This window comes from Marmota flaviventris, chromosome X (genome assembly GCF_047511675.1).
Source record: "Marmota flaviventris isolate mMarFla1 chromosome X, mMarFla1.hap1, whole genome shotgun sequence".
NCBI lineage: Eukaryota > Metazoa > Chordata > Mammalia > Rodentia > Sciuridae > Marmota > Marmota flaviventris.
Window position 1 is genome coordinate 34158064 of NC_092518.1, and position 23494 is coordinate 34181557.

A 23494-nucleotide genomic window follows, 5' to 3' on the forward strand; every position below is an offset into this window, starting at 1 on the left:
AAAAAAAGGATAATTAATTTGTTGTAATCTGTTGTAATTTCAGTCGTTCATGTTACATCTCTTGGAACATGTGTTGGCAGAGGGAAAATAGGCCTTCTTTCCTCATATATTCCATCTTCATCTGCTTTTGTATTCTCTGTATACTAGCTGAATGCCACTAGATTGTTCACAGATGATGCACAGGAATGACCAACAAGAGGAAGAAAAGAAATGGGATAATCTCAGAAAGAAGAAAAGGTAAAAAAGGGCCACCTTCTAGATCAATACACTGCTGTCATTGGAAGTGTTCAAACAGTGTGGGCGGTGACCTGTGAGCTCCTATACCTTAAGCCATGGGTGATTCAGTGCTTCATAAACGGTGATTCTTTCAGCTGGATCCAGCATCAGCATGCGACGTACTAGGTCTTTGGCACTTTCAGAGATATGGCTCCACTGCCGAGGATTCATCTGGGGAGGAGAAAAGGATGACTACATAGTTATCTTCAGTAAGAAGTTAACATTTACTCTTATTTAATATTCTTATATTGCTTCAGTGTGAATAAAAAATTCTCAGAGCAAAGAACAGAAATCTCATTTTAAAAGGCTTATTTTTAATGTAATTAAATGCATTAAACAGCTTATTTTTTTTATTTGTTTTTTTTATTTTTTAATTTTTTATTGTTGGCTGTTCAAAACATTACATAGTTCTTGATATATCATATTTCACACTTTGATTCAAGTGGGTTATGAGCTCCCATTTTTACCCCATATACAGATTGCAGAATCACATCAGTTACACATCCATTGATTTGCATATTGCCATACTAGTGTCTGTTGTGTTCTGCTGCCTTTCCTATCCTCTACTATCCCCCCTCCCCTCCCCTCTTCTCTCTCTGCCCCCTCTACTGACATTCATTTGTCCCCCTTGTATTATTTTTCCCTTTCCCCTCACTTCCTCTTGTATGTACTTTTTAAACAGCTTATTTTAAATGCAATTCTTTGTTCGTGTTATTGTTCACTATATGAGAATTTGCATCAGTAAATATTCCATACATGTTCTTGTTGTTATGATAATATTTTCAATAATCAAAGGATAGAATGCTAACCAGTTTCTACCTTTAGATCCTCAGCTAAAGAGTCTAGATAGAATAACTTGATCCCAAAAGGACTAAAATAAAAAATTAAGATTTAAAGAAATACTTTATTTATTTATTTGGGTACTGGAGGTTGAATCCAGGAGTGTGTAACCACTGAGCTACATCCCCCTTGCCCTTTTGATTTTTTATTTTGAGACATAATCCCACTAAGTTGCTTAGGGCCTTGCTAAATTGCTGAGGCTGGGTTTGAAATCGTAATCCTTTTGATTCAGCCTCCTGAGCCACATACATCACTGTGCTTGAAGAAACATTTCAAAACATGTTTTTAAAACTGGGGATCAGCAGCAATTGTGAAGCTAGGAAAAATTATTAATAGGATATTTTGGTCAGAGTATGTCAATTTCAGTATATAAGGGGAAATATACCATTATCATTGCCCTACAAAATAACCAATTCACTTGTATGTTGTCCTCAGTGAAGTTTGTCTCTTGGAGATAAGAAAATTAAGCCACATGGTAATTTTACTAAAATCAAATAAAAAGAATTATGAGTTATTCGAAAGACTTCTGAAAAAAGCTGTGGGTCTGTGAGGAAAATATTGGAAGGTACCTGGGAAAGGGGCTATGTCTGAGGCCAGAAATCAGGGCTTGGGTCTGGGAAGAGAGTACAGACAGGAGGTAAAGATGGAACAGAGTCTCATTCCCGATTTTCAGCATCAGGAAGCTGCTTAATTAGGTGAGCTTATGGGAGCTGCCTGGTACTAGGGGCGTCAAGCAATGTCACAGCTTTTTTCTTGAGTGTGTGCACTGGGGATGGAACCCAAGGCCCCATGTCTGGGTAGGCAAGTGCTCTCCCACTGAGCTTTACCCACAGCCCAAGGCCCTTGGGTTTCACCAGTAGAGACCCATGGGACCATCTAAGGGAGAAAGATGGAGCATAATCTCCACAACAATTTTAGGCCAAATGAAATCACAGTATTCGCATCACAGTTACAAGTGAATCATTCCAATTTAGCTAACAGCTAGCAAAGCCACTTAGTTCTGGCTAAGGTGAGGCTTCGTGCTTGTAGATGTAGATGTGGAGGGGAAAGTGATTCCGTGTTAAGGACAACTCTTAAAATTAGAAGGTGTTCCATTTTCTTTTGGTAACAGGCAGAATTCCAAACAGTAGTCCCTTTTGTTTGTCAAATCCCATGAAGATGAATGTCATGAGACAGTTTAAAAGTTGTCATCCTATTGACATTGTCATCAAATGACCAGTTTGTAATAAGGAAGTGAGTGACTAGACAGGTCTTAGATGGCCTTGCTCTCTCTTCCCTATCCTGGAGCTGCTGTACTCTTTATGGTCTGAATGATTTTGTTTTTCTAGCAAAGGGATAGAGAAATCATCTGAAAGAGGTGGTAAGATTTCTGAACTTGAGTTTTTAAATACCATAGCTATAGCAGCTTAGAATATTGCTGTGTAGATATCAATTGGCTACCTGTGACCATGGTATAAGATGACACTGCATCTTTTATATAGAGTTAGGGAAATATTACTTTTTTCCTGTATAAAAAAGTTAATTGAGGTTAAATGTTAGCACATATCTCAATTAAATAGTAGTCTCTGACATCTACTTTAAAAGATCAAGTAAACCGGAATCCAACATGGCGGCGAGAGGGGAGGCAGCGCTTTCAGTACCTCCTCAACAACGGGGTCAGAGAGACGCATGGATACGCTTAGATTCGACCTGCTGAGAAACTCCTAGCAAAATTCCACTAAAGAGAGACCGGCCGGGAATCGGTAGGATTTTTGGAGGTGACAGTTTGCGCTAGACGAGTGAATCTCCGCCACGCAGCGCAGAGGTCCAGACCCGCCAGCTGCTGCCCGCGCGACTCGGCGACTGTCGGCTGCCTGCACGCGGCCCCCGCGTCAGGGCGAATAGCCTCCGAGGCGCAGCGCAGCAGGAGCGGTGCAGGGACTCTAGGCAGAGGTCTCTCGCCAAGCCTTCATGAAATAGCGAACCGGGAGCTGAAACCAACCAGAGACAGACCAGTCCCACCCCTCCCTTCGGACACTCCGGCAAGGAGCCTGGGGCCCGCCATAGCAGAGAGGTGACATCACCAGAGTTCCGCCGACAGAATTCCTTCCCAGCGGAATCCACGTTAGCAGGTGTGTGACTCCCACCCCCTCCAGATACAAGCAGCCAGGAAACCTCGGGAATCTCTCCGGGGGCGTGTCTGTAGGGAAGCAGAGGGGATTCCAGATCCCCACCTCCCCTTAACACCAGCAGCAACACCCAAGATCTTAGCCGCCAGTTTCTGGGGGCGTGCCCACCAAAGGGGTCCGGAAAAATTAAACTGTTGGTTCCCAGATCACCCCACCACAGCACTGGGGCTTAGATGAATGACAGAGAGGGTGTTCATCGTTCGGGATATAGGACACGCGGTGGAGCTGCAAGTGTAATCAGATCCTTGGGGAACCGCCTCTGGTGAACAGGACCTGGCTGGCTGGCTGGGAGGAGGAACAGGGGGAGGGGCTGGATAAGTGAAAGGGCTCTGGACTAACAGGATTGAGAGACTCCCAGGAGCCACCGTACAGGGATTTCTGTCAGCACATAGAGGGCAGAAGCTCGGCTCAGAGGGCACAGCTCCGCCTATTGGAAGAGAAGAAAATGGGATTCAGCCACAGAACAGGGGATGCCAGCATGGCAGAGATCTGATGTCATCGGAGAGCGGCCGAGGAGAGAACTTCATCGGTGCTAGCGGCGACGGAAATAGTTGGTCTCCTGGTAGGGAGGGTGAGTCACAGATACCCGAGTCTCTCTCGCTTTGTCGTTGAGCCAGAGGGGAGGAGCGGGGCCGCCGCCCGCGCCCGCAAGGTAGGCAGACATGCGACCAACCTGCAGATCAGGCCCAGCGGTCTACAGGCGTGGTAGGAGGGGCAGGGCAGAGCCGCCACCTGCGCCGGCAAGGTAAGCAGACCTGCGACAGACCGGCGGATCAGGCCCAGCAGCCTGCCAGCGTGGTACACACTTCACCCCAACTGGAGTAGGGGCAGAGCAGAGCCTTCGCCCGTGCCCAGATCAGGCCCAGCGGCCCGCCTGTGTGGTGGTCAAATGACCCCAACTGGAGTGGGGGCGGAGCGGAACTGACACCCGTGCCCGCAAGGTGGGCAGACCGGCGACCAACCTGCAGATCAGGCCTAGCGGTCCCTGGGCGTGGTAGAAGGGGCAGGGCAGAGCCTTCGCCCCCACCTGCAAGGTAGGCAGACCTGCGACAGAACAGCGGATCAGGCCCAGGGGTCCGCGGGCATGGTAGACACCTCACACCAACTGGAGGAGGGGCAGAGCAGAGCCCCCGCCCGCACCTGCAAGGGAGACTTTTCAACTATACAAGAGCAATATAAATATATAGGGGGGGGGGGAAATTTCAAAAACACAACAGTTTCACCAAGAAGAAAGAAATGCAAGCAGTATGAAAAGACAAGGAAAGAAAGGACTACAAGCAATGCAGGTCAACTCAACTTTAGAAGAGGTAACAGCTGCAGCAGATGGAATGTCAGATAAAGAATTCAGGATATATATGCTTCAGATGATCTGGAGTATCAAGGAAGACATTAGACAGCAAAATCAGACAATGAAAGATCACTTCGACAAGGAATTACACAAACAAATCCAGGAAGCAAAGGATCAACTATACAGGGAGATAGAGGTTATAAAAAACAAACAAACAGAAATCCTAGAAATGCAGGAAGCAATAAACCAACTTAAAAACTCAATGGAGAATACTACCAGCAGAGTAGAACACTTAGAAGATAGAACATCAGACAATGAAGAAAAAGTATTTCAACTTGAAAAGAACATAGACAGCTCAGCAAGACTGTTAAGAAACCATGAGCAGAACATCCAAGAAATATGGGATAACATTAAGAGACCAAACTTAAGAGTCATTGGGATACAGGAAGGTATAGAACTCCATACCAAAGGAATGAGCAATTTATTCAATGAAATAATACGAGAAAACTTCCCAGACTTGAAGAATGAGACAGAATCCCAAATTCTAGAAGCCTACAGGACGCCGAATGTGCAAAATTATAAGAGATCCACACCTAGACACATTATAATGAAGATGCCCAACATACAGAATAAGGAGAGAATTTTAAAAGCTACAAGAGAAAGGAAGCAGATTACATTTAGGGGCAAGCCAATCAGGATAACAGCTGATCTTTCAACACAGACTCTGAAAGCTAGAAGATCCTGGAATAACATATTTCAAACACTGAAAGAAAACGGGTTCCAACCAAGAATTGTGTATCCAGCGAAATTAAGCTTCAGGATGGAAGATGAAATTAAAACCTTCCACGACAAACAAAAGTTAAAAGAATATGCAGCTAGAAAACCATCTCTTCAAAACATCCTCGGCAAAACATTACAGGAAGAGGAAATGGAAAATAACAATGAAAACCAACAGTGGGAGGTAGGACAGTAAAGGGAGGGGGGAATAATCAAAGAGGAAAACAAACCATGTTTAGTAACATAAATAAACAAATATGGCTGGAAGAACAACCCATATCTCAATAATAACCCTAAATGTTAATGGCTTAAACTCACCAATTAAGAGACACAGGCTAGTAGAATGGATCACAAAACAAGACCCAACAATACGCTGCCTACAGGAGACGCATTTGATAGGAAAAGACATACATAGGCTGAAGGTGAAAGGTTGGGAAAAATCATGTCACTCATATGGACTTCGGAAACAAGCAGGAGTGTCCATACTCATATCAAATAAAATAGATTTCAAGCCAAAGTTAATCAAAAGGGATAAAGAGGGACACTACATACTGCTTAAGGGAACCATACACCAACAAGACATAACAATCATAAATATATATGCCCCAAACAATGGTGCAGCTATGTTCATCAAACAAACTCTTCTCAAGTTCAAGAGTCTAATAGACCACCATACCATAATCATGGGAGACTTCAACACACCTCTCTCGCCACTGGACAGATCTTCCAAACAAAAGTTGAATAAGGAAACTATAGAACTCAATAACACTATTAATAACCTAGACCTAATTGACATATATAGAATATACCACCCAACATCAAGCAGTTACACTTTTTTCTCAGCAGCACATGGATCCTTCTCAAAAATAGATCATATATTATGTCACAGGGCAACTCTTAGACAATATAAAGGAGTAGAGATAATACCATGCATCCTATCTGATCATAATGGAATGAAACTGAAAATCAACGATAAAAGAAGGATGGAAAAAGCATACATCACTTGGAGAATGAACAATAGGTTACTGAATGATCAATGGGTTATAGAAGACATCAAGGAGGAAATTAAAATATTCTTAGAGATTAATGAAAACACAGACACAACGTATCGGAATCTATGGGACACATTGAAAGCAGTTCTAAGAGGAAAATTTATTGCTTGGAGTTCATTCCTTAAAAAAAGAAAAAAACCAACAAATAAATGATCTCATACTTCATCTCAAAATCCTAGAAAAAGAAGAGCAAAACAACAGCAAAAGAAGTAGAAGGCAAGAAATAATTAAAATCAGAGCTGAAATTAATGAAATCGAAACAAAAGAAACAATTGAAAAAATTGACAAAACTAAAAGTTGGTTCTTTGAAAAAATAAACAAAATCGACAGACCCTTAGCCATGCTAGCGAAGAGAAGAAGAGAGATAACTCAAATTACTAGCATATGGGATGAAAAAGGCAATATCACAACAGACACTTCAGAAATACAGAAGATAATCAAAAATTATTTTGAATCCTTATACTCCAATAAATTAGAAGATAGTGAAGGCATCGATAAATTTCTTAAGTCATATGATCTGTCCAGATTGAGTCAGGAGGATATAGACAACCTAAACAGACCAATATCAATCGAGGAAATAGAAGAAACCATCAAAAAAGACTACCAACTAAGAAAAGCCCAGGACCGGATGGGTATACAGCAGAATTTTACAAAACCTTTAAAGAGGAACTAATACCAATACTTTTCAAGCTACTTCAGGAAATAGAAAAAGAGGGAGAACTTCCAAATTCATTCTACGAGGCCAACATCACCCTGATACCTAAACCAGACAAAGACACTTCAAAGAAAGAAAACTTCAGACCAATATCTCTAATGAACCTAGATGCAAAAATCCTCAATAAAATTCTGGCGAATCGGATACAAAAACATATCAAAAAAATTGTGCACCATGATCAAGTAGGATTCATCCCTGGGATGCAAGGCTGGTTCAATATACGGAAATCAATAAATGTTATTCACCACATCAATAGACTTAAAAATAAGAACCATATGATCATCTCGATAGATGCGGACAAAGCATTCAACAAAGTACAGCATCCCTTTATGTTCAAAACTCTAGAAAAACTAGGGATAACAGGAACATACCTCAATATTGTAAAAGCAATCTATGCTAAGCCTCAGGCTAGCATCATTCTGAATGGAGAAAAACTGAAGGCATTCCCTCTAAAATCTGGAACAAGACAGGGATGCCCTTTTTCACCACTTCTGTTCAACATAGTTCTCGAAACGCTGGCCAGAGCAATTAGACAGACGAAATAAATTAAAGGCATAAAAATAGGAAAAGAAGAACTTAAATTATCACTATTTGCAGATGATATGATTCTATACCTAGCGGACCCAAAAGGGTCTACAAAGAAACTATTAGAGCTAATAAATGAATTCAGCAAAGTGGCAGGATATAAAATCAACACGCATAAATCAAAGGCATTCCTGTATATCAGCGACAAATCCTCTGAAATGGAAATGAGGACAACCACTCCATTCACAATATCTTCAAAAAAAATAAAATACTTGGGAATCAACCTAACAAAAGAGGTGAAAGACTTATACAATGAAAACTACAGAACCCTAAAGAGAGAAATAGAAGAAGATCTTAGAAGATGGAAAAATATACCCTGTTCATGGATAGGCAGAACTAACATCATCAAAATGTCGATATTACCAAAAGTTCTCTATAGGTTTAATGCAATGCCAATCAAAATCCCAACGGCATTTCTTGTAGAAATAGAGAAAGCAATCATGAAATTCATATGGAAAAATAAAAGACCCAGAATAGCAAAAACAATGCTAAGCAGGAAGTGTGAATCAGGCGGTATAGCCATACCAGACTTCAAACTATACTACAGAGCAATAGTAACAAAAACAGCATGGTACTGGTACCAAAACAGGCGGGTGGACCAATGGTACAGAATAGAGGACACAGAAACCAATCCACAAAACTACAACTATCTTATATTTGATAAAGGGGCTAAAAGCATGCAATGGAGGAAGGATAGCATCTTCAACAAATGGTGCTGAGAAAACTGGAAATCCATATGCAACAAAATGAAGCTGAACCCCTTTCTCTCACCATGCACAAAAGTAAATTCAAAATGGATCAAGGACCTAGATATCAAATCAGAGACTCTGCACCTGATAGAAGAAAAAGTTGGCTCCGATCTACACATTGTGGGGTCGGGCTCCAAATTCCTTAATAGGACGCCCATAGCACAAAAGTTAATAACTAGAATCAACAAATGGGACTTACTCAAACTAAAAAGTTTTTTCTCAGCTAAAGAAACAATAAGAGAGGTAAATAGAGAGCCTACATCCTGGGAACAAATCTTTACTCCTCACACTTCAGATAGAGCCCTAATATCCAGAGTATACAAAGAACTCCAAAAATTAGACAATAAGATAACAAACAACCCAATCAACAAATGGGCCAAGGACCTGAACAGACACTTCTCAGAGGAGGACATACAATCAATCAACAAGTACATGAAAAAATGCTCACCATCTCTAGCAGTCAGAGAAATGCAAATCAAAACCACCCTAAGATACCATCTCACTCCAGTAAGATTGGCAGCCATTACGAAGTCAAACAACAACAAGTGCTGGCGAGGATGTGGGGAAAAGGGTATACTTGTACATTGCTGGTGGGACTGCAAATTGGTGCGGCCAATTTGGAAAGCAGTATGGAGATTTCTTGGAAAGCTGGGAATGGAGCCACCATTTGACCCAGCTATTCCCCTTCTTGGTCTATTCCCTAAAGACCTAAAAAGAGCATGCTACAGGGACACTGCTACATCGATGTTCATAGCAGCTCAATTCACAATAGCAAGACTGTGGAACCAACCCAGATGCCCTTCAATAGACGAATGGATTAAAAAAATGTGGCATTTATACACAATGGAGTATTACTCTGCATTAAAAAATGACAAAATCATAGAATTTGCAGGGAAATGGATGGCACTAGAGCAGATTATGCTAAGTGAAGCTAGCCAATCCCTAAAAAACAAATGCCAAATGTCTTCTTTGATATAAGGAGAGTAACTAAGAACAGAGTAGGGACGAAGAGCATGAGAAGAAGATTAACATTAAACAGAGATGAGAGGTGGGAGGGAAAGGGAGAGAAAAGGGAAATTGCATGGAAATGGAAGGAGACCCTCAGGGTTATACAAAAGAACATACAAGAGGAAATGAGGGGAAAGGGAAAAATAATACAAGGGGGAGAAATGAAGGTCAGTAGAGGGGGTAGAGAGAGAAGAGTGGAGGGGAGGGGAGGGGAGGGGGGATAGTAGAGGATAGGAAAGGCAGCAGAACACAACAGACACTAGTATGGCAATATGTAAATCAATGGATGTGTAATTGATGTGATTCTGCAATCTGTATATGGGCTAAAAATGGGAGTTCATAACCCACTTGAAGCAAAGTGTGAAAGATGATATATCAAGAACTATGTAATGTTTTGAACAACCAACAATAAAAAAAAAAAAGATCAAGTAAACCAGCAAATAAGAATAAAAAGTCAAATTAAAATCACTTAAGCGCTGGGTTTGGTAGCACATGCCTGTAATCCCAGCCACTCAGGAAGCTGAGGTAGGAGGATCACCAGTTGTAGGCCAGCCTCAGCAACTTAGCAAGACCTTGTCTAAAAAACAATAAGAATAAAAATAAAAATAAAAAGGGCTGGGGGTGAGGCTCAGTGGTAGCAAGCCCCTGGGTCCAATCCCAGTACTATTAAAATAATCACTTAAGAGCAGTAGCAGTTTATAATTTAAATATACTATATTTAAAATATGTCATGGAACTATTCTTGAAAATACCCATCAAGATCAAGGATTTTGTTAAAAATTCTTTTGTTAAGAACCACCAGGGTGATAAATTTTGTTTTTTGAAATCTGTTTTAAAATAATCTAGTAGGCTGTTCATGGTGGTGCATGCCTGTAATCCTAGCAACTTGGGAGGCTGAGGCAGGAAGATCACAATTTCAAGGCCAGCCTCAGCAATTTAGCAAGGTCCTAAGCAACTTAGCAAGACCCTGTCTCAAAATAAAACATAAAAAGGGCTGGGAGTGTGGTTCAGTTGTTAAGTTCCCCTGGGTTCAATTCCTGGTACCAAATAAAATGAATAAAATAAAATAATCTAGTAGTATGTAGAATACAGGTAAAACAATATTGGTTATATATTAACTATTGAAACTGGGGTTCTACACTATTTTTCCATATTTTTATTAGTGTATTATAACTATACATAGTAGTGGGATTTGTTGTTACATATTCATACATGTATACAATACAACAATATAATATGGTACTCCCCCATCCATTGTTTTGTTTGAAATTTTCCATTATAAAAAGTAATAATAAATACTCAGAGAATCATATCACTGTATACTTTTTAAAAAAGACCCACGAGTTTCATCACAGGTAGCAAAGATGGATCTATACTTTGAAGTAAGCTGCTAAAAAAACCTGGGCCCTTGTAAGGAAAGCCATGAAGATAACTGAGATGTGAGATTAGCCAAATAAAACAGTAAACAAGCTATTAACCTCAAAGCTTCAAATCCCATGTACAGAAATTATGATATAGCGCTGCTGTTATCCATCTGACTTATGCTAATACTTTTACTATTCCCTAGGAATAGGGAAATTTTAATAATTTACTTTTTGGACATTTTGAACAGTCCAAGTTTCTTACCAAGAAATAAAAATAACTATTCAATGTTTTAAAAATAGACAAATACCAGACGCTGTCGGAATGAAACACATTGCCTTGGAAACCAGGAAGTTAGTAACTGAACAAACACAAAGGAAGAATTCTATTCTATTATTAGCAATACTTATAACTCAAAAAGGCAGGTGGGAGATTTTATTATATGGTACCCACGTCATAAATTGCTGAGAGTATTAAATGAGTTAATATAAGTGCTTAGAGCAGTTTTGGTACATACCAAATGTTATGTCTCAGCTACCATTATTGTTATCATTATTATTATGTGGTTGTGTGATTTGATTTGATTCGTCAAAATTCAACCAGAAATCCCAGGCTGTGCTTTCCTGATAGCCACTCACAATTTCCAAGGATTGGAAGGGGATGATTAGTTACAAGCAATTTCCTGAGACATTTAGTTACTTCCAAAGTACCAATTTTATTCCCTAATGGCCAACTGACTCCAAGCAGAAAAGTGTATATCTACAATCACCTTCCTCTGTTAGCAGAATTTTGGCAGAGATCTTACACCAAATAAAACAAGACAAATCTGTATGTACTTATGAGTGGATGGTGTATAGGGCAAACAACCAAAAGTCTAGATCATTCTCACCTCCACTAGCTTTAGTTGGGGCTTAAAAGGATAAGACTGCAAATCTGAAACTACTATATCTTTTTCTTTTTTCCCCCCACGACCTACAAAACAATTCTAAATTACTGAGGAACTGAAAAGAAAACTTTAGGGGGGTCTAATAACCCTGTTTTATGTTGCCAGGCATGGCCAAAAATGAAACAGTGATTCCGTTGAAGAGAAGGTATAGTTTCCAAAACAACGAGAGGAAAGAGAGTCTCTCCAACACAAAGTTCCCTGAACTCGTATGCAGACAGTACTCCCCCATGCTTCCCACGCCTAGTCTCTTGTGGCTAGATGTAGTGTTATAGGCAAACAAGTAGAAGAGCTGGGGTAGTGAAATTCATCTTCAGTTTATTTATTTCCAAGAAGTCCTTAGGTCCTTCTTATATAGCCATTCATGATGTCAGTAATAACTTTGAATTTTTTAAAATAATGAAAATAATAATTCACTAAATCACAAGTCAGTGATAGTCTGTGAACACATAGCAGCCAAAGAATATCAATGTTTAAGTCACATCAAAATGCCTCCAGATTGTGTTATGGAGTATAGCTGTGATATTGGAATTTCAAGTTTATCCTAGAATGAAATTGGTACTTTTTTTTTTTTTTTTTTGATACTGGGGACTGAACCCAGAGGGGATTTACCACTGAGCCACATCCCTAGTCCTTTTTATTTATTTTTATTTTGACACAGGGTTTCACTAAGTTGCTTAGGGCCTCACTTAGTTGCTGAGGCTGGCCTTGAACTTTTGATCCTCCTGCCTCAGCCTCCCAAGTCACTGGGATTACAGGTGTGCACCACCATGCCTGGCCTAAATGGTACATTTTTTTTTTTTGGCTGTGCTGACAAACATTTAAAATTAAGATAAGGAATGATTAAAAGTACCTGAAAAAAATTTCCATTTCAATTTTACAAATTAAGCAAAAACCTTTAAATATGAAGCCCCTTTTCTCATCTACAGAAAGAAGGGCCACATAAATTTTTTTTTTTTTTAAACTTGGATTAGTAAAGAAAACCTAGTGGCTGACAGTAACTTCAAAATGCTTGATTTTTTTTTTTGGGGGGGGTATTGGGGATTGAGCCCATGGATGCTCTACCACTGAGCTGCATCCCCAGTCCTTTTTAGTTCTTATTTTGAGGCAGGGTCTCACTCAATTGCAGAGGCTGGCCTTGAATTTGTGATTCACTTTCCTCGGCTTTCTTGGTTGCCAGGCTTATGGTATGTGCTACCGGACCCAGCACCAAACAAACTTTTCAGGATAATGTAATCTCAGTGGAAAAATTAAATGGTCATAAGACATTACCTTATATTTTCCTTTAATGATGCCTTCAAACAATCTTTCCTTCGTTCCGTAAAAAGGCAAACAACCACTGAGCAGGATGAAAAGGATCACGCCACACCCCCACACGTCCACGGGCTTTCCATAAGGCTCTCTTTTGACCACTTCTGGGGCCATAAAGTGAGGTGTCCCGACGCGCCCTACATTGAAAACAACAACAACATGAAGGAAAAAGATTTATATAAAATCAAGGCTTTCCATCTGAAAACCAAAAATAATAATAGCATGATCACAATCAGAATGAAAAGTCTGCCAAGAGAAATATCCTCTCATCACCTGTTCCCAGGAAATGAAGCTCACGATGGGGGTGGGAGTGGGGAGAATGTTTTCTCTAATCACCTCTTGAAAACACTGAGCCCAAGAGAGGCCCCTGGGAGTCCTTCTTGAATTCTGCATGCTACATAGTAGAAATTAATGTTATTTATTGATTCATGAAGAGATTTAAGTTTTTAATTTGGAGCAGAGGTAGGTGGAAGAGTCTACAGGCAGTCTATGCCTGCCCAGGAAAGAGTCCAAGAGACCTGCCTTGGGCAGAAGGCAGAGGCAGGGAGAGGAGAGCTCAGGAATGAAGAAAAAAACATCTGTGGCAAAAAGATTACTTTTGGGGCTGGGGATGTGGCTCAGTGGTAGAGCACTCCCCTAGCATAGGTGAGGCACTGGGTTCGATCCTCAGCACCACATAAAGATAAATAAATAAAGGTATTGTGTCCAACTACAACTAAAAAATATTTTTTAAAAAAGATTACTTTTGACTGCCAAATGGAAATTCCCCAATAAAACCTAATGCTGAGAACTTTTATTTGGAATATGAATTTCAATCTGCAATCCTGTTCATTTGATTGTAGCAATTAACAATGGTTAGTGGTACTTTGTTAGAACAGGAACTAGTCTTAGTTTCTTGCTAACATTAAGATTTTTCTTTTTAAGGGACACTTAACCACTGAACCACAATCCCAGCCCTCTTTTATATTTTATTTAGAGACAGGGTCTTGCTAAGTTGCTGAGGCTAGCTTTGAACTTGTGATCCTCCTGCCTCAGCCTCTGGAACCCCAGGGATTACAAGCACATGCCACTACTCCTGGCTCCCTAACATTAAGATTTGAAGAGAAATGATAGCAAATGTATGACACACATCGAAGCAAAACTAATGAAGTTCCTCCCATTAGCTCCTCTTTGACCTTCATCTTCTTCAATGAGTTTTCCTTTCTTTCCCCCTCTCTATCAAAAATTAGCTTTCTGGAAGGAATGTGATACCAGTTGTTTGCACATGAACAGCCATCTTTAACTCAGTATTCCAAAGGAAGTCTTTTCTTCTGTGAAATAAAAGGCTTGTACCCTGTAGTGAGATTACCATAGGATGGGGCACTGCCTTCTAGACTTGGCACTCATTCTAGATGTTTACAAGCCCACTCACCTTCCTCGGTCTGCCAGTCTCTGACTTATCATACTGAATCCAATATAATTTTTACTTTGAAATTTGCACCAGTACTTTATCTACAGCCCAGAACTGTGGTTCAGAGCTTTGAAAGAACTTAAGAAATCTTCTGGTCCAGCTGAAGCGCAAGGCCTGTTAGTGGTTATTGAACTCAGTTGGGACAGAGAAGGATAATACAGCTCTCAGCTTGCATACTGGGGATATTCCTTTGTTGAAGATCACTATGGGTCCCCTTCCTCCCCACAAAATAGAAGAGGTTATGCTTAGGGTTCAATTTGTGAAAATGTGCTCATTTAAAATGTATAACGGATAAGTGAAATCTACAAAGACCTGGCTACAGAAATATTTTTATTTCTGGATTATCCCATTTTGCTTCCTTGAGTAGCATAAATAAGCTAAAGCAATGAGAGTTAAGCCTCCTACTTCATTAGCATCCTGGACAGGGAGGGGCCACTGGATATGAGCCTTGTTTTGATGGACAGGAGCTGGCAGGAGCAAGGAGAAGCAGGGAAAGAGCCCAGGGTACCATTTGGTATACTGGTACCAGGACAACAGTCAGGTACCAGCTGAGGGTTCAGATGAGGCCCTGGAATTCAACTTGATTCCTGCTATTTCCCATACAAGAAAGGGTCAAGCAACTCAAAACTGGGACCTCATTCTGGGAATAATCAGAGCCACCATGGCCAGTCCCAACCATCCTGAGGAGGTTTTCTCCAAATAGCTGGATTGAAGGCTACCCAATTCTAGGGCCATTCTTGGGGAAGATGTTATGTGTCTTTGGGTTTAAGAATTTGCTCTTAGATGATCATGGGAACATTATGATGGAAAGAACATACAGAAACGTTTCTTTTATTTCAAGTACATTGGCAGAATGTGAAAAGGGCTGGAGTTAACCTTTATTATACACTACTTCCCCAAACTCCTTATTACTAATTTTCCTTCGTTGTGACCACTTGACTTTATGACTTAGACCACAAAATTCTAAGAACAGGAAACCAATTACCAAACCAAATTAAATGTCATTGTTGATGAAATACTTCAGATGTACATTTAAATGTTATACTTTGATAATATAATTAAACCTTCTACCTAGAATCTTGGGGTTCTAAATAGCTACATTTTCAATACTTTTGGATTGGAACCTTTATGTACAATTTCCTGACCTCTTTTACCTAGGATGTTGCAGAGTTGTCACTATGGATGTTAATTAAAGATCTCTACTGTAGAACAGAGAGCACCCTCAGAAACTTCAAAGGTTTGTAAAGGTTGATTTCATTGTTATTAAAAGGCTGCTGGGTTTACCAAGTTTTGAGGTTTGCTTACTGTATTTTTTTTTCTGTCAGGCTTTCATTATTTTTTCTCTTGCTATGATTACTCCAGTTCTAGCTTCTCCTAGTTTGTTGTGTATAATCTGCTATTAACAGGAAACTTACTAGCAATAAGATTCTTTTATTTAATAGCAATTTCTCGGGCGTTGCTAGGTCTCCGACACCATGGTAGGCACTGTGGAAACATAGGGGATAAGCCTTGGTTCTCCTACCCCTTACAAATCTGAGTCTTTGCTACAATTACAAGTCCCTGCATCAAGTGCAATGCGGAGATGATGGAGCCCAGATGATTCTGGTAATATGGAAAGGAAGGAATAGGACTATCTAACTCAGATGGTTTAAGATCAGCCCACTTTTAAAAGGAGACAATTGTTAGTGCAGACTTCAACAATAGTAGGAATTAACCAGATAGATAAAATGACAAAAGACATTCCAACGAGAGTAAATGGCTGGTGTAAATTAGGAACACAAATCTATACAACTTTATGAAAAATGGGAGTAGGTCAGCCTCAGAGAAGGTCTTTAGATGCTCAATTGAGAGGACCATGAATGGGTTTTAAGGGTAGGAACAGTTTTGCTGCTATTATAATTAGTTTCTAGGTTCCTAATTGCATTGTGGATATGTGAGTTCTCCAAACAGCTGAGTTTCAGATAGGGGAAGTGTAAATATATTTAAATAGATTTTTTTTTAAAAAAAATTTAGTTCTTAGTTGTAGTTGGACATAATACCTTTATTTATTTGTTTATTTTATGTGGTGCTGAGGATTGAACCCAGTACCACGCACATGCTGGGTGATCGCTCTACCGCTGAGCCACAACCCCAGCCCTCTTTAAATGGTTTTTACTTTATGGCACATATAAAGAAGAGGACCCCTTTCTATTTGGAAGACTCAGTGATCAAAGATTCCAAGTGACAGGAAAGTAACTCTTTGTTATATATAGTTTTTAGTTGTAGATGGACACAATTTCTTTATTTTTATTTATTTATTTTTATGGGGTGTGAAGGATTGAACACAATGCTTCACGCACGAGAGGCAAGTGCTCTATCACTGAGCTATACCCCTAGCCCAGGAAAGTAACTTTTGATTTCAAAGTTGATAAATACTAGCAAAATTTCAAAAGCACCTAAAACCACAAGAAAGATTCTTCTGTGAGAAATCTTTTATCCCTTATCTACTCATATTGTATTTTTAAAAGTATTATAATGCAGCTGTGGATGTAGCTCCATGGTAGAGCACTTGCCTAGCATGCATAAGGCCTTGGGTTTGATCCCCAGCACTGCAAAAAGAAAAATATATATTGTAATGTTTACAATAGTCATTTCAAGTAAATCTATGTTAAGAAATAACAATATTTAGGCCGGGCGCAGTGGCGCACACCTGTAATCCCAGCAGCTCGGGAGGCAGAGGCAGGAGGATCACGAGTTCAAAGCCAGCCTCAGCAATTTAGCGAGGTGCTAAGCAACTCAGTGAGACCCTGTCTCTGATAAAATACAAAATAGGGTTAGAGATGTGGCTCAATGGTCAAGTGCCCCTGAGTTCAATCCGTGGTACCCCACCAAAAAAGAAATAACAATATTTTGACTGTCATAAAGTATTTTAATTTTAGAGCATAGAAAATAATAAAAGTTGAATAACTGGCACTCTGGGAATTCAAAATTAGATTTCAAAATACAATTTAGGGAAAAGCTTCATGGACTTTAGAATTACCATGGAGAAAATATCCAGGTAAATCTAATGAATCTACTTTTCCTGTTCAATGAAGATGAACAATAAAATATGGAGCCCATGACATTCTGAATAGTAACAAGATGAAGATTTAGAGTGCTTGCCTAGCATGCATGAGGCACTGGGTTCCAACCCCCATACCACATAAAAATAAACAAATGAAGTAAAGGTATTGTATTCATCTACAACTAAAAATAAAATAAAATAAAGATTTAGAGCAACAGAAACAAAATCATTATAAATGGACAATATATAACATATAAAAGGAACTCAATTCATTTTATTTTATCTCATTTCATTAACCTTGGGGAAGTAATCATCAAATTATTTCTTATCATTGTGCTATATATATATTTTTTTGTATCGGGGTTGAACCCAGGGGCACTTAACCACTGAGCCACATCCCCAGTCCTTTTTATAGTTTATTTTGAGATGGGCCTTGCTAAGTTGCTTAGGACCTCACTAAGTTGCTGACACTGGCTTTGAACTTGCTATCCTCCTGCCTCAGCCTCTTGAGTCAATGAGATTACAGGCGTGCACAACCATGCCCAGCTCATTGTGCTATCTTATCACAGGGGTGATCTGTACATATACCACATTTTAGAGAGTTGGTTTACCAGCAATATTTGTTTAAAAAAGTAACTTAGGATTTTTAGTTGATTGCAAGATCAGTATGAGCCAGTAGTGTTATGTGGTTGTCCAAACCGCTAATGAAATTTAAGGAGCCTGATGGAAAGGTAAGACCCAGAACAAAAAGAAGTGCTAGTCCAATGCCTCTGTGCATGTGGGACTGACTAAATCTGTATTTAGGGTATTCAGTTCTGGCCCTATTCTTTATGCACAGTGAGGAGATTTGAAACCAGTTTATATAAGGCATGGCTCCATTAATCTAGGGAAGTAAACTGGATAATACTTAGGGGGACATGGTAGCTGTCTTTAAGTATCTGAATGGCTATGATATGGAAGGAGGAAAATTACTCAGAGTGACTTTAAAAGTTAGAATTTGGACCCAATGTGTGGAAGTCACAGAAAGACAGATTTCTTTTTAATACAAGGACAATTTTTTTAAGTTTCCTTTTTTTAAAATTTACATGACAGCAGAGTGCATTACAATTCTTATAACACATATAGAGCGCAAGTTTTCATATCTCTGGTTGTATATAGTATATTCACACCAATTCGTGTCTTCATACATGTACTTTGGATAATAATGATCATTGCATTCCACCATCATTAATAATTCCATGCCCCCTCCCTTCCCCTTCAACCCCTCTGCCCTATCTAGAGTTCATCTATTCCTCCTATGTTCCCACTCCCTATCCCACTATGAATCAGCCTCCTTATATCAAAGAAAACATCTAGCATTCGGTTTTTTTTTTCCTTCTCCAGTGCCATCCATTTACCTGCAAATGCCATGATTTTATTCTCTTTTACTGCTGAGTAATATTTCATTGTGTATATATGCCACATTTTTTTAAATCCATTCATCTATTAAAAGGTATCTAGGTTGGTTCCACAGTTTAGCTATTGTGAATTGTGCTGCTACAAACATTGATGTAGCTGTGTCCCTGTAGTATGCTGTTTTTAAGTCCTTTGGGTATAAGCTGAGGAGAGGGATAGCTGGGTCAAATGGTGGTTCCATTCCCAATTTTCCAAGAAATCTCCATACTGCTTTCCCTATTGGCTGCATCAATTTGCAGTCCCACCAGCAATGTATGAGTGTGCCTTTTCCCCCACATCCTCGCCAACACTTATTGTTGTTTGTATGTATAATAGCTGCCATTCTGACTGGAGTGAGATGATATCTTAGAGTAGTTTTGATTTGCATTTCTTTAATTGCTAGTGATGATGAACATTTTTTTTCATGTATTTGTTGATTGATTGTACATCATCTTCTGAGAAGTGTCTCTTCAGGTCTACAAGAACAAACTTTTAATACTTAAGGAGTTTTCCAAAAATGAACTGTCCTGGGGCGTAATGAATTCTTTGCCTTTGGAGGAATTAAACCAGAATTCAACCTTTTTTGGGGGTACTATTATGGGAGAATTCCATCATCAGTTATAAGTCTAGAGAAGTTAAAGCTCCCTGCAAACCTGGGGTTCAATGAGTCTGATTAAACTGTGCTCTACTGCCTGACCTTTTCGTCAGTCTTCTAGTCATTGACAGAAAGTTTTAAATTGGCAGGGGGAAAGCAGCATTATTTGAAACTATACTCAATTTTTAGTTTTTCATGTTAATGGAAAGGATTAGCTGGAAAAGAATGCAAAGCTAGAGGAAAACTTATATATAATTTAATTTTAGAAGTTAAGGTGGTAAAAAATGATTTAAGGAATACAACTATAATCTATGGCTCATTTTTAAGAAGATGGTCTAAGTTATCACTGTTTGATGATTTAGCTAAAACCAATTAAGTTGCATGAAATATCCTGTATAATGGATTATTATTATTTTTTAAAAAGTATTTATTTTTTAGTTGTAGGTGGGCACAATATCTTTATTTTATTTTTATGTGGTGCTGAGGATCAAACCCAGTGCCTCAGGCATGCTAGGTGAATGCTCTACCTCTGAGCCACAACCCGAGCCCCAGATTATTATTTTGATATTTGTTATTTGTCAGGTACTTGAATTTAACATCAGCAGTCTTAAAGGACGATTGTTTAAAAAGTTCTGTTGAGCTTTTGCGTTTTCCTTTTTGAGAAACCTGGCAGTACTTTCAGATGGATAAGAGAAAGCCCTGACTAAAAGACTGATTGTGCTGGGTGTGGTGTCCCATGCCTGTAATCCCAGTGGCTCAGGAGGCTAAGGCAGGAGGATTGCAAGTTCAAAGCCAGCCTCAGCCACTTAGCAAGGCCCTAAGAACTCAGTGAGATCTTGTCTCTAATAAAAAATATACATACAAAAAAAGGGCTGGGGATGTGGCTCAGTGGTTAAGTGCTTGTGAGTTCAAAAAAGACTGGTTGTGTATAGAAAGGAGAACTATGCAATCTGCAATACTATGAAATAAAACTGAAAACAAGTAGCATTCTGAGTTGGAGTCTATTGAAAGGAATAATAAAAAACCCCAAATACTTGAATCTAAAATTAGCATACACCTATGTATACTTTCTTTTTAAACTTTTTTCCTTTTTATTCCCAACTTAAAATTGAGATTTTTAAAATGATGCTTCACTTTGGTTAATAATAAAATCATGGGCTGGGGTTGTGGCTTAATGGCAGAGCGCTTGCCTAGCATGTGTGAGGCACTGGGTTCAAGTCTCATCACTACATAAAATAAATAAATAAAGGTATCGGTATTGTGTCCATCTACAACTAAAAAAAAAAAAAATAATAAAATCAGTCTGCATTCACATTTGCTTGCTGTCCATAAACATATAGGTTGATGGCCTGAGCAGGATTCTTTGATGAACCAAAAAAGGAAAACACTATGAAATTAAAAATTAAACATAAATGTAAACCTAACCCACATGTTCTAGATTTGACTTTGGCCAGTACAACTTTTTTTAAAAAAATATTTTTAGTTATCAATGGACCTTTATTTTATTTATGTATATGTGGTGCTGAGGATCAAACCCAGTGCTTCACACATGCTAGGCAAGTGCTCTACCACTGAGCCACAACCCCAGCCCTGGCCAGTTCAGCTTTAAAAGCATCTATGGCCTCAATTATCATCTCCTTTGAAAAGTGTTTTTCTCTCTCTTCCTCCCTTCCTTCCTCCCTCCTCTTCCTTCTTCTTCTTTTTTGGAGCTGGGGATCAAACCCACCATCATGTGCATGCTAAGAACACACTCTACCACTGAAGTACCCTCACAGCCCCAGTCTATTCTTAAGGGACTAAAAGTCTGTTATGACTACTAAGGTATTAAATTCAAAACTACCTAATGGTGCTTTTGCAGGGGTGGAGTAGGGTGGAGTGGGGTATGAAACACTGAGGTTGGGCTAGTATTTAGTTTGAAAGTTTTAAACCGAACTAAAAGTGACCAGGTTTTGAAGGAAAAAAATATTAAATGTGGTCTTACCTCCAGCTACAAGTCCAGACTCTCCTAATTGAATAGCTACCCCAAAGCCCCCAAGTTTAACAGGTGCTGAGTTTTCTTTTGAGGCAAGGAGAACACAGTGGGGCTGAAAAGAAAAAGAGACACACAGAAAACAAACCCAGAGATAAGGATTAGTTGAAGACAAACAATTCAATTCACTCAAAACAGAATAAAATAATAATATAGTAACACTTATAAAATTCCTGAATTATTTCAGATACTTGAATTATTTGTCCTATTGCCAATTCTGGCTGACTTCTCCAAAGACTTACCTGTTTTGCCAATCATTTTTAGGAATTATTTGCTTCCAAGATTAGGGTATGGTGCTAAGAATTACTCAGAAAGTACGGATATTCAAGAAATACAGATAACATTTTCTGCCCTTTTATGTGATACTATCTGTCTTTGGTAGTCTAGATGTGTTTCAGGAAACAGATGTGTTACACTTGTGGCCAAAATGTTTCTTATAACCTCTGACTTTACCTAACCTTGTAACCTCTACTTTATACCTTGGCCTTCACCACTAAGGGCCTTCTTTGTCCAATGCTGATTAGTCCTCCTTTGTCCACGCTCTCCTATTCTCTTTCTTTTCTTCCTTCATTCCACTTCTGAGTAAGAGGAGTACCAAACAGATGTTCGCATTTAATGACTTTAATTGAGCTGTGTTCCTTGGGGATGCACTACCTGATCTAGGAATGTCTTTCTGTGGGAGCGGGAAGTGAAGAAGGAGATCACTTGGCCAATCTCTGGTCCAGAGCAAGAAATCCTCCCCAAAGAGTAGCCTGCTTGACCAGGGCCTCCTAGATATCATATGCTTTGCAGTAACAATGACAATTTCTTTGTAGGACCTTCTCAACTATATCTGTCTCTTTATGGAAGCTTATTAGAGCTGGTATCAGGAGAGAATTTAATTGTGGGGACATTTGTTTCTGCTACTGTGTTCCCTAATATGCTTATCACTACATTGACCTGCTATCAAAATATAGGTTAGTAAAAATAATGAACCTTGTTGTACTGAAATACAAAGTATTTCACTCTCTCCTATACTTTCTCATTCATAAATGGTACAGTTTTAGCTGAGATGATAGTGTTTAAAAGACTGTGCAATAAAATCGAACTGGTATACTCAGATGTTTGAGGATGATACACAGATGTGGAAGGGATCCTCATTTGGCCCAATGAGAGCATCAGGATTCTACTTTGGAAGTTAACTCTTGCTGTCCAAAGAAGTCTTTACAAAGAGTCTAGCACAAAGATGAACCCTCAAATATAAGTGTGTACGAATGTGTGAGAGCAAGAGAAAGAATTAGAGGGAAAGCAAGCAAATGAAGAGTGAGAAAATAGCATGACAAAGCAGTGAGAAGGTTCGATAAGAGAGGGAGAAAACCTCTACAGAAATCAACCATGACGACCACTCTCACTAAGAACTTTCAGTTGGTTTGAGGAGATTGATGACAATATGCTAAATGAGAAAGCAAGAGCCTTAGTATGATTCTAGTGTGGGGCACAGCACATGGGTAAGACTAGGAAAGGGTGGGCATGGTGCAGGAGAATAAAATACAACCTAGACTTAAGCCAAGTCTCCTGGTCATGCCTATGAGAGAGTTTTTTTGTTTTTTGTTTTTTTAAATCACCTTCTTAGGAAGGAGAAGTAGAAGCTTAAATTAGAAGCCTCTAGTACATACTCTTCATAGTTTGTTGACTCTGTATATGCTAAAGTTAATGTTATACTGTAATCCATGTAATTCTCATCATGTAAGGATTCAGTCACAATAAATCCTGAAGTGAGATGAGTCATAAAGTTTGAGCTTAAGATAGAAAATCAAGAAACTCATTGGTAAAAATTAATAGAATGTAGACAGGTGCAGTGGCGCATGCCTGTAATACCAGTGACTTGGG

At 39.2% G+C, this 23494-nt stretch overlaps 1 protein-coding gene across 4 annotated transcripts in view; it reads right to left on the bottom strand.

The window, feature by feature from the left end:
* Cask (calcium/calmodulin dependent serine protein kinase) overlaps positions 1-23494 on the bottom strand; it is a 366225-nt gene that overhangs the window by 120381 nt on the left and 222350 nt on the right. For all 4 annotated transcript variants that reach the window (XM_071606242.1, XM_027927438.2, XM_027927437.2 and 1 more), the window contains exons 6-8: positions 21578-21680; positions 13036-13211; positions 325-447 (exon numbers count right to left, since the gene is read on the bottom strand). In XM_071606242.1, coding sequence (XP_071462343.1) covers positions 325-447; positions 13036-13211; positions 21578-21680 — 402 coding nt within the window. The remainder of the gene's footprint in view (positions 1-324; positions 448-13035; positions 13212-21577; positions 21681-23494) is intronic.